Below are 14,758 nucleotides of genomic sequence, written 5' to 3'. Positions count from 1 at the left end.
AATTCATTTTATTGGAATGGCTTTTCTATTAATTTATAACGCCTTTTTTATTTGAAACTACTTTTGTAACGGAAAGGCCAATCGTGGCTAAAAGAGGCCTTACATACTTTTTGTAGCGGCTTTACAGAAGATCATTACAATTGTAACGGTCTTTGTAGCGTAAATTTGGAATTGCTTTTGTAACTTCTCAGTTGAATTTGATTTAATTGTTATTGTAACGGACTTTGTAAAACATTTAGGTATGGTTATGTTTGATATGAAACGGTTTTCGTAATACTCTTTGTAATGGGTTTGAATTATATTGTATCTATTTCTGCAACTTCATTTGTAATTGTACTTTTCACTGCTTTTATAACGATTTTTGGAATGACCTAGTTCGAAATTAGTAACTCTTTTTGGCACATTCTTTGTAACGGGCTTGATGATTTTATCTGTTCTTGGTGTGTTACAAAAGCTGTTACAAATGCAGTTACAAAAATTATTATTTTTTTAATATATTTCAATAGTTATTTATTTAATATATTTTCATATTTATTTCATTTAATTTTATTTAATGTATTTTAAATAAGCTCCAGTTTTTCTTTGGCGTGAAATTAAATTTGTTGGAACTTATTTTGGAACGGTCAAACTATTTCTGTATTTTGATTTTTTCTCCCTTTTTATTTAGGATATTGTAATATATTTAGGAACGATTTATTTTTTTAATGTCTGTTCCACGTTTGAACGGTCTCTGGAATGATTTTCTAATTTTTTTACCGTTCCTAAATAAAAAATATTATGTTTTATTTTAAAAAAAATTAAGTTTGCAAATTATACTTCTAAATTAGCTGGTCAACTATTTTTAAAAATTAATATCGATAATTTTGTAATTTATACTAATTTCTATCCATAAAATACACAAACACTTGATACAAAAATGCTAAATGTCAATCACAGTTATTGTCTTCTTCAGTCTCGTAATTCTCATCAAAGCTATGTTAGACTCGTTATCAGAATCACTGTTCCCCCATTGGGATGTACCTGCTCCTTATTGATTAGCAATAGAAAGATCAACGACTAATTGAATACTATTTGGGTCATGCTGGTCTTAATTATGGTTATCCGTCGCTACTTGTGGAGTAGGTATTGTCTCATCCTCTTGAAACACAACTTTGATTCATCGAGAGTCATCGATGACTCTTCTGGCTCTTGTTTTGTAGAAGCCATCTAGTCCACTTTATACATAAGAAAATTTGAAACGGTCTTTGGAATGGGTACAGGAACACATATTTAGCTGTTAGTTTAGATTTAGATGGTCAGTGAAACGACTTTAGGAATGATTTTTTTTACCGTTAAAAATAGCCATTGTATTTCATTTAGAATGATCTTAGTAATACTAAAGAAATAATACAAAGAAACCGTTCTAATGTGTACCGGATTTTGGAGCGGTTTTACAAACATATGACTTCTTAAATAAAACTAATAATTTGGAACAATTTTTCGCATAGTTGATTAAGGGTGTTCCAAAGTCGTTCCAAATTGTACCTAATTTTGAAATACATTTTCTAACTGTCATTTTTTGGAAATACATTGCCACACATATAGAAACGGTTGACTCAAGATTGTCCCTAATTCTAACAATATCTTCCGAACAGAATTCCAAATATTTACCATTACTATTTTGGACCGGTGTTTGGAAAAGATTTAGTAACTCTTTGTTTGGAACTCGTTTTGGAACGGTTCAGCCGTTTCAAAATTATAAAAAAAAAAAAAGAAATTGAACATGACGTCATCTTTCATTGTCAGTTCCCTATGTGTTCAAAGCCTGTTCCAAGATGGAATGAGTTCTGAAACGGTTGCCCTGACCGTACCAAATCTCCTTTTTTTTTTTTTAGTGAAAGCCATCTATATTATTCATAAATTTGTTTATCATTATATCTATTTTGGTCAATATTTTTTGTTCTTCATAAAGAACATCTTGGGATGTAGGCTTAAAGTAGTAAAATTTTGTTTGCTTTGGATTTCTAGCAAACTTCTCTAATTTATTTATTTCTTCTTAGCACTTTTCTTTGTAGTTTTCAGTATTTATGTCATTATTTAAAGTACTTAATTTTAGTTTTTTAAATTTTTGGTCAAGTAATTTCTCTAGTTCTCCTCATGATTTTAAATTAAATCCTATAATGTTTGGAGGTGGTTGAACTGAGGATCTAGCTATATATAGTTTCTTTATTTGTGCCATCAATTGATATTTTATTTGAGGTAATTTCTTTTTGACAATCAATAACTTTATTAATTTTATTACTCAATTCTATAATCTGTTCTCCTATAATATTTAGATATAGATTGGTATAATTTTGTTTTTTTCAATAATTTATTTATTTGCGTCATTGTGACCATTAAACTAAATTAATTTGAAAAATACTTTAAATTAATTACTATTTGTTTGAGTTCATTTTAAAGGGTTGTTGAGGGGGAAGTACATTATTTAATGACTTTCCCATTCTCTAGAAAGTAATTTCTCCAAAATATTTGAGTATTGTTTTTAATATTTACTTATAAAGCAAGGAACAAAAGCAACTTTCTTATTCCATATAGCAAAATTTTCAAAAAAAAAAAAAAAAAAAACCACTTTCTAAATGGTCCCATCTTTTTTTGAAAAATTCTTTTTGAATTTCTTTCCTCACTAGATATCCAGGTTTAAAATTTATTAGATTTGAATAATCTACATCGAGCCGCCTATTCGAGAGGGAGGTTGAGAGACGTGAGTGCATGAGACCGAGCCACGCTCGCCAAAATGGGATTTCTGTTTTGAAATCAATTAAATCTAGAATATTCATTTATAAACAATAATCTATTTTCGAAGTTAATTCTTAATTTAGTTTGGGGTTTTTATAAACTCCTTTAACAATATTATTAGACTTTATTTTAATTTCTTCAACCTTATTATATTTGAACTGTTTAGACTATTTTCTTCCATAATCTGAGATGTGGATGCTCTAGATGGGGATATTACTTCCATATTATAGAATATTTTAAAGAATTACTCCTTAAATACTTTAGTTGATTAAAAATATTATTCGCGTAATTGATTTCAGTATTACTTAAATTGGGGACTTCTTTTTCGATCATTCAATTTTTTCTGGAAACTTTATGCACTCTATTTTATTTGTCTTCTAATATTAATTCTGTAGTTATGTAGATTTGTCTAAAAAAATATTATTTATTCCAAAGATTTGTTATCTTTTATTTTGCAATTAGGATTAAGAGTATGCTTACTTTTAATCTTCTGGCAGATTTTCGAATAGTTTTACCCCTATGAGTGCATATAGACTAAAACTGACTTTCAAAAGTTGCATAGGGCTAAAATTGTCCGAAAATCTACCAGAGGACTAAAAGTAAGCAATTTCTTAAGTTACTGGACCTAAACAAAAATGGGCATAGTTATCGGACTAAAATTAGAACTAGGCATACTTAGCGGACTAAAATAATACTTTTCCCTATCTTATATCCATAGCATCTAAAAGTTTTATTACTTTTTCTTCATTGTCCAGGGCTATAGATTTTTCAGTAGTTCTTACTATTTGTTTAATTTTTCAAAAGTTAAATAATCCAAAATTATAAATAAATCTAGGACTGAATTTAGGAATTGTCCATATATTTAGTTGATTTAAAATTTTTAGGAATTTCGTTTTCTTAGCATTCTTAATAGAATTGATGCTAGTATTAAATAAATATTGCATATTAAGCAAAAAGATAAATACTATTGAAGTATCCTATACAACCTCAATAACATGGCTCCTATATCAATTATTTTAAATCAAGGATTATTTGATTATTTAGTAAACTTATATTGACTAATTGCAATTAATATAGTTTAAAATTATTTAATTATTCTAATATCATTTTAATTGCTTTGCTTTTTAATTTTTGTGCTTTGTTCTTTTGTAAATAGTATTTGTCAATTACTTATTTAACCGAATTAAGCATTTATCAAGTAAATATAATAGTTATCACTTGTTGAAGGTGTAAATTATATAAATACTAATTATCAATTAATTAAGTTTATTAATTTCGATTGGATTATTATGCTCATACTTTTAAGGATATTGGTATAAGTGGGCTTTCAGATGAATGATTAATTTTATTTTTCAAGATCAATTTTGCTATAGATCACATCTTATCACGCGGGCTTATGGTGAGTGCGACTAAAATTAGATTAATATTTGTAAAATTGGAGAAATATTTGTATAACTTGCATGTGTATATATACATACAAAAGATGCTATTTTCTTTTTGAATAAAACGTTTTACTAAATTGTTCATTGACTTGTACCAAAATGAGTATGATATTCGGTCATTTATTTCGACGAAATGGGTTTTCGAAACTCTATAGTGTCAAGTGCTGCAACATGAATATTCTCCTAGTCTTTGAGGAATTCTAGTATTCATTCTGAAATAACGTTCGGAGCGACTTATAGAGTACATATTCGTATCCAATAGGTCCTATTTATTTTGATATTGTTCACTTCGTCGTAGGGTAAATTATATCTTTGATTTCATAAGTAGACATGTTTCCAATTTTGATCACATAAGTGGATCTGATTTCAATTTTGGTCCCATAAGTGGACCTACTTTCAATTTTGGTCCCAATAAGTGGACCTGCTTTCAATTTTGGTCCCATAAGTAGACCTGTTTTCAATTTTGGCCCCACACGTAAATTTGCGAATTGGCCTGAGTGTGGGACCAAAATTAGAAATAGATTCACTCATGGGACTACAAATGTAATTTACCCTTATTTTGATTGTATTGACTAACGGAGAGAGCAACTGCCGTTATCAATTGGACGGAAATCCCTCAATGGTCATCAAGTTGAAGAAAAAACCACATATGGGACTCAATGTGCGAATTGACCTGAGTGTGGGACGAAAATTGGAAACAATCCACTTATGGGAGTAAAAATATATTTTACCCGCTTTTTGACGGGTCCATCTGCCCTAAAATTCGAAAATTGCTTGAGTTGATTGTTAGATGTTTACCGTATCTCATTTTGTTGCTGCCAATAGGTCATGGTACGACTGTGATTATTCACTCAGATGTATGCCTTTCATCTGTAAGTAATTATGCACTCCATTAAAATTTGAACTTCTAAAAAATTCCAACTTTATCACACGCAAGTCATTCATATGTGGGCGGATAAGTTCATCCAGATCTCGCTCTTTTTTCTTTTTTTTCCAGTGTTGATTTAAACTTGATTAATTAATTTAATTACTTATATTAACTATTCCATTAATTCGTTACTGAAAATATTATTTTGGTATATAATCTTTTAGTTAGTAAGAAAAGTGGCTAATGATATTAATTATTTCTATAATTTATTTATTTAATTTGTTTTGAGTAGTTCAATTAAGAAATACTCAATAACATAAAAATCTTATCATTAAATTTGTATAATTAGTGACAATATTAAAATTATCCTGTAATGCGATTTTGCGGCATTTTAATTATTCTTTCGATAGAAATCAACATAAAATCCGGAGGGAAGAAAGGTGTTTTTGCAAATTAAATGTCAATTTGGGAAATGACAGCTTATCGTGACAGGCTAAATTGCATTTACTGCCCCGTATATTAGAGGGTAGCAAATCAGGGACTGTAGTTAAGCAAATAACATCCCAAAATTAATTTTTTTTGGCTATTTAAGGACTCCGGCAACCGGAGTTTTCAAATGCGCCTGAAACTGCTTATCTGGACACAATTTAGGGGTCCAATTTGGGGATTTTGCTGACGTGGCTGTGGGGTTGTAAATAATTGCCAACTAAGCTAAAAAAACACAAAAGAAAAAAAAAATAAAACCCAAAATAAAAGAAGAAATCTCTTCCATCTGAAATCGACCGAAGCATTCTCTCAGACAAAAATCCTTAACCCCCAACACTCCCCATCCATGAAGCTGAAGAAGACGATTGACCCCAACCCGCCACCATTTTCCCCTGCTCCGAGCCCGATTGTGCGAAGATTGCATGATGTCTTCCATGCCCAGTTGGACACATTGTTATTGTGGTAAGCTAGCTTACATTCGCACATCTTGGACTGACCAAAATCCAGGTAGATGATTCCGTTCATGCCATGACTACAAGGTATGTAGAGAGCAGTTCGTTTTTTCCTTTCTTTTTTTCCATTTTTCGTACTCTCTAATTTTTATTTTTTTTTGGTGAAAAATGTAGAATAATGGGTGTAGATTTTTCCAGTGGGAAGATCCTCCAATGTGCTCAAGAGCAAGGTCTGTAATTCTTAGGTTGGTGAGGAAGATGAATCAACTAGAAATGGAGAAGACAAAGATGAAAAAGAAGATGAAATTTTACTTCAAGTTGCTTGCCTTTTCATGGTTTTTTTTTATTATTTTTATTCGGAAGCTAGGAAGTTGTGCATAAATGGATTAATTTGTGTAAGGAAGTGGATTTCTCTGTTTATGTAATTGATGGTGTTTTGCTATGTAAAAGTTAGATTAGTAAGGATTATGAATTTTATTTTTATGGATTAGTAATGCATTTGTTTGTTCCTTAATGTTTATATTGTCTTAAGTTAAAACCTGCGAATATAATAAGCTATAAACATTAAGTAATAGATTAAATTAAAAACAATAAAGACATAAAAAAAGGTAGTAATAGATGATTATATTAACATGATCACCTCAAAACATGTTTGAATAAGTTTGCCAAACAATGGCAATCAAAAGGGCTCACAAAAACTACAAAACCCTGCCAATCATAAGGTATCAAACCATTGCCAAAAACTACATGTCTACCTTACAAATAAGCCAAAATCCCAGACAAGTGAAAAGTACAAATCAAGTCTATTTTTCTACAGAGTTGTTGCTACTGCTTCCTGGAGGACCTTTTGAGCTTAATCTCTGCAAGTTTGATAGTGTGATGAATTTCCTTCCCCCTTGCATGATAATTGGAAAGTGTTCTTGGACTGAATGTTGTGTGACACTGTATTGACTACCAAGCATAGGAGGTGGGGCTCTAATATTTACCCTTGATATTGCACTGGGATGTCCAACAGTCTGTAGTTGAGTGTACATTGAAGGTCCCTTAGTGTACTGGGGAGAGTTGGAAACTGGGTTGGTCACTTGGAGTGTAGTAAAGATCTCATTTTCTGCAGATTGTGAGGTGACAAGGCTCTGCATGAATAGGGACAAATGTCAAATAAATTGTGAAAGAAAGCTGCAAAAAGATGTAAAGGAATACTTACAGTAATTGGGGGTAGACATGTAGAAAGCTGCAAAAAGATGTAAAGCTTCTTGAGCTCCAAAGACATCTACAACTGTTTCTTCAATGGTCAAGTCTGTAATTTCTTCATTTGTTTGTGTTTGATCTTTATTTGGGCATGTCCTTGCATTATACTTTTCCTAGCCACACTTAGAGCATTTAACTGTTGTCTGTTGTCTTTTCAGCTTCACTCCGTTACCTCTTTTCCCTTTTTTCTTCTTCATCATAAGCTCATGTGGATCTCTTCTTCTTGCACTGGAAGGTCTACCTCCCCTTCTGCCAAACCTTGGTGGCAATGGAGGTATGAAACATGTCTCATTCCACTAATTCTCACCACCTATTGGCATTATTGCACTTGCATATATCCTCTTATAAGCAATTACAGAATAACAATCATCAATGTAATCTTCAGGATCATCTTTCTGATTGAAAATTGCTGAGATGGCATGCTTACAGGGAATCCCACTAAGTTCCCACTTCCTACAACTGCATGTTTTCCTTGACAAGTCCACTGCATATTGACCACAATCAAAGCATGATATCTGATAATAAAAATTATTAGCTTTGATGGGAATACAGTCACCAACTTTTTCTATATATTTGTCAAGGATTTTTATTATTCTTGGGTAGATTCTTCCTTTCCACTTTTCTTCAGCCATGTCCCTATTTTCCTGCAATCTCTTCATAAAAAATTCCCTTATCCACTCTAGCATAGTCAATATTGGCTTCTCCCAAGCATTCAGTATCATCATATTGAAGGTCTCACAACAATTGTTCAGCAACGTGTTACACTTTACATTAGCACTAAAGTGTGACCTACTCCATTGTTCAAGAGGTTTATCAAAAAAACCAATCAAAAGCAGTTTGATCAAGAACTTGGATATCTCTCATTCTATCCTTAAACTCCCCTTTGGTACATGCCTTTGCAACTCTACATAAGGCATGCTTGAATGCCAATCCTCTCAAACCTGCAGTTCTGAAGTTACTGTGCATATGCCTTACATAGAACCTATGAGCTGCAGTATGTAACACTTCTTGAAAAGTTTGAATTAATCCTTTCTATTTGTCAGACATAAAGACATATTCATTCTGATTTTCAATACTGAAATCAGTTTTCAACAATATAAAAAATCACTCCCAAGTTTCCCTTGATTCTGTGTTTACAACAGCATATGCAATTGGGTAAAGATTGTTGTTTTGGTCCACCCCTACTGCAGTTAAAAGATTTCCCCATGAGGCCCCTTTAAGTGGCACCCATCTAGACCAATTATCTTCCTACACCCTTCCCTAAAATCAGTTTTCATTGCTGCAAAACATACATAAAACTTACTGAATTTGTTTTCCCCTCCCACATCTTCAGTCCCCATAATGACAGTGCTACCTGGATTGGTTCTTCTATCTCATCTGCATAATCCCAAAGTCTTGTGTATTGGTACTCAGGACTTCCCTCAAGCTTTTTCAATGCTTTTCTTTTGGCCCTATAAGCTTGATCTTTAGAGATATGACATCTAATCTCATTTATAGCATCCATTCTAAAACCCTTCACAGACCTCTTGAGATCTGATTTGAATTTGTCAAGATATTTATCACAGAGCCACCTAGACTTTACATTTTTAAGATTGAAAGTCCTAGCACACTTGTATTTAAGGTTGTAATCCCTAATTTGAAAAGTGCATTCATCTTTTACTTTACGAGCATGTAACCTCCAATACAATCTGTATCACTACATTTAGCATAGTATCTGTTTAGGTCAGTTTTTGTGTAAATTATATATTTTCTTGTCTTAATTGCATGAGACTGAATAGCTTTTCTAATCTCACCATTTATGCTAAACATCATCCCCGATACAAATGTTGGATCAAATTTTTCAGTAGGATTAAAAATAGGGTAGCTACATTCACTTTGCTCATCATCACTGACTTTATTTTTATTTAGATCAATTTCATCACCCATAATATTTGTTTCACCATCATCACTAGACCCACTTAGACAATCAATTAGGTTTTTATCATCAATCGGTTAATCTGAAGTTGTTTTATCATCCACATAATCAACAAATAATATGTCATCATCATCTACCACTGTTGATAAATCATAGTCAGAATCAAACAAATCTGCATTCTCATCTACATCAAGAACATCATCTCCTCTAGGGGTAGAAGTCGGGTTGGGTTTTTCGGGTTCGAGTAATTCGGGTCGGGTTGGAAAAAAAATGAACCCGAACCCAACTGAGTCGGATACCCAACTAATCGGGTACCCGTCGGGTTCGGGTTTGAGTTTTGTCAGCTTCAAAAAATGAATTTTTCAAAATAAACTTCATTCACTAAAGTAAATCCATGTAAGTCTAAAATGTAACTTATTGACACAAATACTTAAAGCTTTACATAAATACCCAAAAAAAAGAGTTCAATCACATCCATAATTATCAGATATTTTTTAAAATCATTTCAGTAACAACAATAAAGCTAAGGCATCCTAAATCGTAATCCCTACAGACTGAAAAAGCAATAAGCTCAAATCACATTTTCATTCTCGAGTCCTCGACCTATCAAGCATTAAACATATAAAGTGGAAGAACTATTAGAGAAAGTCAAACAAATTAAAAATGTTACATTATACAATGAGGTTCTACCGTTCTATTACCTTGTCAAAAATTAAAGTTTTGACTTTTGAGATATATGCTAAAATTATGCTAAAACTTAACTAGTTGCTTCTCTCATAACTAGTTAATATGCTAGAAATATGCTAAAATCAGAGTTTTGAGAAATATTAGCAATGAAGGAGAGCTAAAATCAGAGTTCTCAGAATCCACTACGAATTATGTCCATAGAAGCAATAATATTCAACTATTCATAGCAGCTAAACTAGATGCAAAATCAACAAAAGCTTACATTAATTTCTATACCATATTATCGATTAACAATAATTTGCAAACAAGACACTATAAAATTCAGCTACTACTATAATAATAGTGAAAAATAAGGTGTAAAAAGAACAAAACAATTGGTTCTCAAGCTAGTTAAATTTGAATTGCATCCAAATCATGCTGAACAAATCACAAGATTCTACATCAACAGAGAGTTCTAAGGTAAAACTGAAGACTCAAATAATAGAAAAACACAAGTTAATGCAGTAGACGGTAACAGACAGTGATCAGGCTGAAGAACAATGAAGAAAAGCCCACATCTTTAAAACTATGACCAAAATCAACCAAACCCCAAAATCTTGATTACTTCAATGATCGACTGTAGAACCCCAAAATTCAGAGCCAAACACAACTGAAACTAAAACCCACATGAAACCCACTACATAATCAAGAAAATCAACCATTCAATCAAGAAACCAAAAATGGATCATAAACAGAAAGAGCCCAAAGAAAATAAGTAAATAGCGTGGAATTTTGAGCAAAGATTGAGTTTTTATTGATTGCCAATCTCACCTTAGAGCTCAAATACAGCAGCAACGGCAGCAACAACGACAGTAGCAGCTAGCAAGGAAGTAGAAACGGGTAGTAGTAGCTAGAACTAGAAGGGTTTTCTAAGATTCTTTGGCAGCAACAACGGTAGTAGCAGCTAGCAAGGAAGTAGAAACGGGTAGCAGCGGCTAGAACTAGAAGGGTTTTCTAAGATTCTTTTGCTTGAAATATCCAATCTCTCAATCGTACCCCTTTTTTCCCTTCTCTCAATCGGGTACCCGATTGGGTTTTTTGGGTGGTGATTTAATATTCGAACCCGAACCGATTGGGAATAGTCCCCAGAAACCCGATCCGTTTAGCCTTTACCCGATCGGGTCGGGTCAGGATCCGAAAAACCCGATCCGTTCGCCCACCCCTAATCTCCTCTACCCCTCTCCTCATCTACATCAACAGCCTCCTTCCTTCTACCCCTGTCACTATCCTCATCTACATCAACACCAACCTCCAAGTCACCAAACATCTCAACATATACAGGAACATCCCTAGCATCCTGTACTCCCTCCCCAACTCTAAACATTGTGAATCTATAGTTAGGAGCTGAAAATCAATTTTTACTTTCTTGTAATATCTCTTATCACCAACCAACCCTAATTTATCACAGAACAAATTAAGTCTTGCAAAACATAGATGAGTTGACTCTACATAGTCAAACTTAGCTATCTCACCACCAGTATAATAAGGTACAATACAATTAGTTGGGCTAAATTTCCCCCCATAATAATATGTGACAGTAGTTGAACTATTGTTAGGATCTGTAAATAAAAAATCAAAAAAAAAAAATCCTAAATCAGAAATATCACCAACAGACTAAGCAAAAAAAAAAAAAAAAAACTATTGATGCGAATATTCTCCCAACTACACATACTAAAAATAGAAAAAACAAATAAAAATTAATTTCTTAATGCCCCACATACTGATACAGAAATATAATATATGCATACACATGCTTTCCCACATGTTTTCCCTCAAACCATTAAAATGCACAAGCAGTAGGGGACCAAGAGGGGCTGCAAAATTCGTATAATATTTAGGAGGAGGAAAGGGGCAATGGGGGGCCACAGACAAGAATCGCCAAACTTACTGTATAAAGGAGGTGGGAGGTTTAGGTGTCGTTTACTCCTTATAGCCACCATCTTCTCGCCTTTGGTACTCTCTATTCGCCGTTTAATTGCTTAATCGTCTTCTTCAGGTATTGTGATCAAAGATTAGGGTTCGGGATTTTTAGGGATTAGGATTCTTTTGTGTCAATTTGGGAGAGAAAGTGATAGTGTACGCGTTTCAATCTTTGCCTTTTTGTTTTATTTTCATTTTTTTTCTTTTTGTTTTATTTTCATTTCCACGTTAACGAGTAACTTGGCAAATATTTTCCTACACCACAGCCATGTCAGCAGCTTAGTTGGCAATTATTTACAACCCCACAACCATATCAGCAAAACCCCCAAATTGGAACCCTAAATTGTGTCCAGGTAGCAGTTTCGAGTGCATTTGAAAACTCCGATTGCTGGAGTCCTTAAATAGCCAAAAAAAATTTAATTTTGGGATGTTATTTGCTACACCCTTAACTATAATTCCTGATTTGCTACCCCTAATATACGGATAGTAAAGGCAATTTAGCCTATCATGACATTAGATTTAGACATTTTGGAAGAAAATTAACACCCCAATAGAATGAACAATAATTCGGTGATTAGATGCAAAATGTCCAAATTTTTCCTCCAAAATATATAGATCAAATGCCACATCCAAAATTCTCATCCACATGGCAAAAGAACACTCCAATAATTGTTCTGGCTGATCTTTAATCGATTTCTATTTGACAGACAAAAATTGCTACAAAATTATGAATTATAGGATTAAAATCATCAGTACATTATTATAGGACAACAATCACCATCCCTTAAAATACAGGACTGAAATTACAATTTTACTGAAAAAACATTTCAAGGCTCGTTCACACGATCATGTTTGACTAATACCCTTTTCTATATATAGTGCACGATCGAGTCCCAGCATCCGTTGCAAGCGTCTTTGGACAGCAAATTGAAAATGCAGAAATAAATAACGAACCCAATGTGAAGACAAGGGAAAATAGAGAATTCATGCATGACACAATATACTCATTCTCCAGTCTGGACATGTGGGGTAATCTTATTATTCTCTGTATGTCAATGTTCAAATGACTGTTTCAGTCGAATTTGAATAAACTAAACACGATCAAGCTTGAATAATAATATTTGTTTTCAACTCGACTTGTGTCTTGTTATGTGAAGTATTATTTATTTTAATTTTGTAATAGTTAATAATTATGGTGATAAAAATTAATAAACGATAATTACATTCCCCTCCTATGCGGTTTAGTATAATTATATCTAGATCCCTATAATTTGAAAAATTATATTTAATGCCTTTAAAATTTGCTTACATCTAACAAATAAGTTCCATCATTAGTCGAAGATAAACGAATTTGCTTATATTAACAAAAAAATAAAAAAAAAATCTAGATTTATCTCCAATTGACTTATTACTGATTTATCGTAAATCAAATAAGTGTTTTAATGACCAAATTACCCTCATACAATATCATAAACCATTGCTTCTACAAGTAAAATATCAAAATATTAGCTAGATTTTGTTCAATGGGGTGAGTAAACTGAATCTATCATTGCATTTTTTATTAAGTTCAATAGACAATAGCAATGAAGTGCCCGAATTGGCAAATTTGGTTAATTATATATATGTATACTGTCATATTACTGCAACCTGGTGATCATGGAAACTCTTGCAAGAAAGAGAATTACTACTTCTTGCATATGTCATAAACCGAAAGAGAAATAATTACAGAATATGAAGCAGAAGCCCTCTTACTAATATGGACTACCGTAGGCCATAAAAAAACTATGGCATATAGCACATTAAGAACTTAACCTTTTCACCGTTAATTCCTCTATATCCATATAGCATTAGCATTGATGAGCAATGGCTTGAGCTTGCCCCTTATATAGAGGCTCATGATCTCATTCGATCCACCGATGAATTGCTTCCCTATGAACACGGCCGGCACGCTAGGGTTGCACCCTAACGCCATCAATGCCATCTCTATTTCATGTCCATTTGGGAGCTGATCGAGCTCATAGATCACAAGTTTCGCCCCGAATCCACGGATAAGTGTAGTTACGGTATGGGATATGCCGCAACTGGTTTTGCTGAATATCACCACTGGATGCTCAGTCCCTAACTTCATCACCGTGTCCATCGTTAGTCGGAAAAAACGTGAATTGTTTGAGTGATATATGTAGTAAGGACAGCCAATATATGTGTGATGGTGTGATGTGAGGCTCGACTCACTATCTTGAGTTAACAGATGGGCTCCCACGACGACCTCTTTATATAGGGGGAACGGATCAAAGAAGATATCAGAAAATATGCTTGGATTGTGGCTTTGATCGTTAGATGATAAAGGGTTTGAGGTGTCCTGAATTGCAAGTTGCATGCAAAGGAATTGTTTCTGGAGAGTTGCAAGAGTATAAAGGTAATAACCTTTATGATATTCTGCTGGAATATTTTTTTTTTCTTTTCTGGGCTAACGACGTCGACAAAATATTGCTATATATGACAAATTTTCTACTGTGTACGTGTCCCGATTAATCTTTTATCCTGTTTTGAATTTTGGTTTAGATATGCGATCTGAGAATACCACACACCGTCCAAATTTTCAAGATTTGGAAAGGCCGCTGAGAACAGGAAAAGGTGTTTGCTAAGGTTTATCAGCTTGTTGGACATCTTTTTCATCCAGCTAAAGATTCTTATTGCTGCTGATCACAACAAAGGAACACAACGTGAAGGTCTGTAGAACATATTCCTAACGACTCTTGAGATTGCTAAGATCTAGACATAAGATATAATGTCCGTACGTACTGGAAGAAGGTACTGGATGACCACATTCTCCAGTACAGTATAGAGCACTAAAAAGCAAAAAGAACAACTTTTTCTGAGTCAATCTCTGTTGCATGCATTCAAGATATGGAGGATTATTATGTGC

General features: G+C 33.2%; 1 protein-coding gene across 1 annotated transcript; it reads right to left on the bottom strand.

The window, feature by feature from the left end:
- On the bottom strand, positions 13,438–14,184 carry LOC105171263 (monothiol glutaredoxin-S6-like). Its single transcript, XM_011092321.2, has one exon. It carries the CDS (start codon positions 13,970–13,972, stop codon positions 13,664–13,666), a length of 309 nt encoding a protein of 102 aa, XP_011090623.1. The 5' UTR covers positions 13,973–14,184; the 3' UTR covers positions 13,438–13,663.

Source organism: Sesamum indicum, linkage group LG9 (assembly GCF_000512975.1).
Source record: "Sesamum indicum cultivar Zhongzhi No. 13 linkage group LG9, S_indicum_v1.0, whole genome shotgun sequence".
NCBI lineage: Eukaryota > Viridiplantae > Streptophyta > Magnoliopsida > Lamiales > Pedaliaceae > Sesamum > Sesamum indicum.
This window is presented reverse-complemented; position numbering and strand designations above follow the sequence as displayed.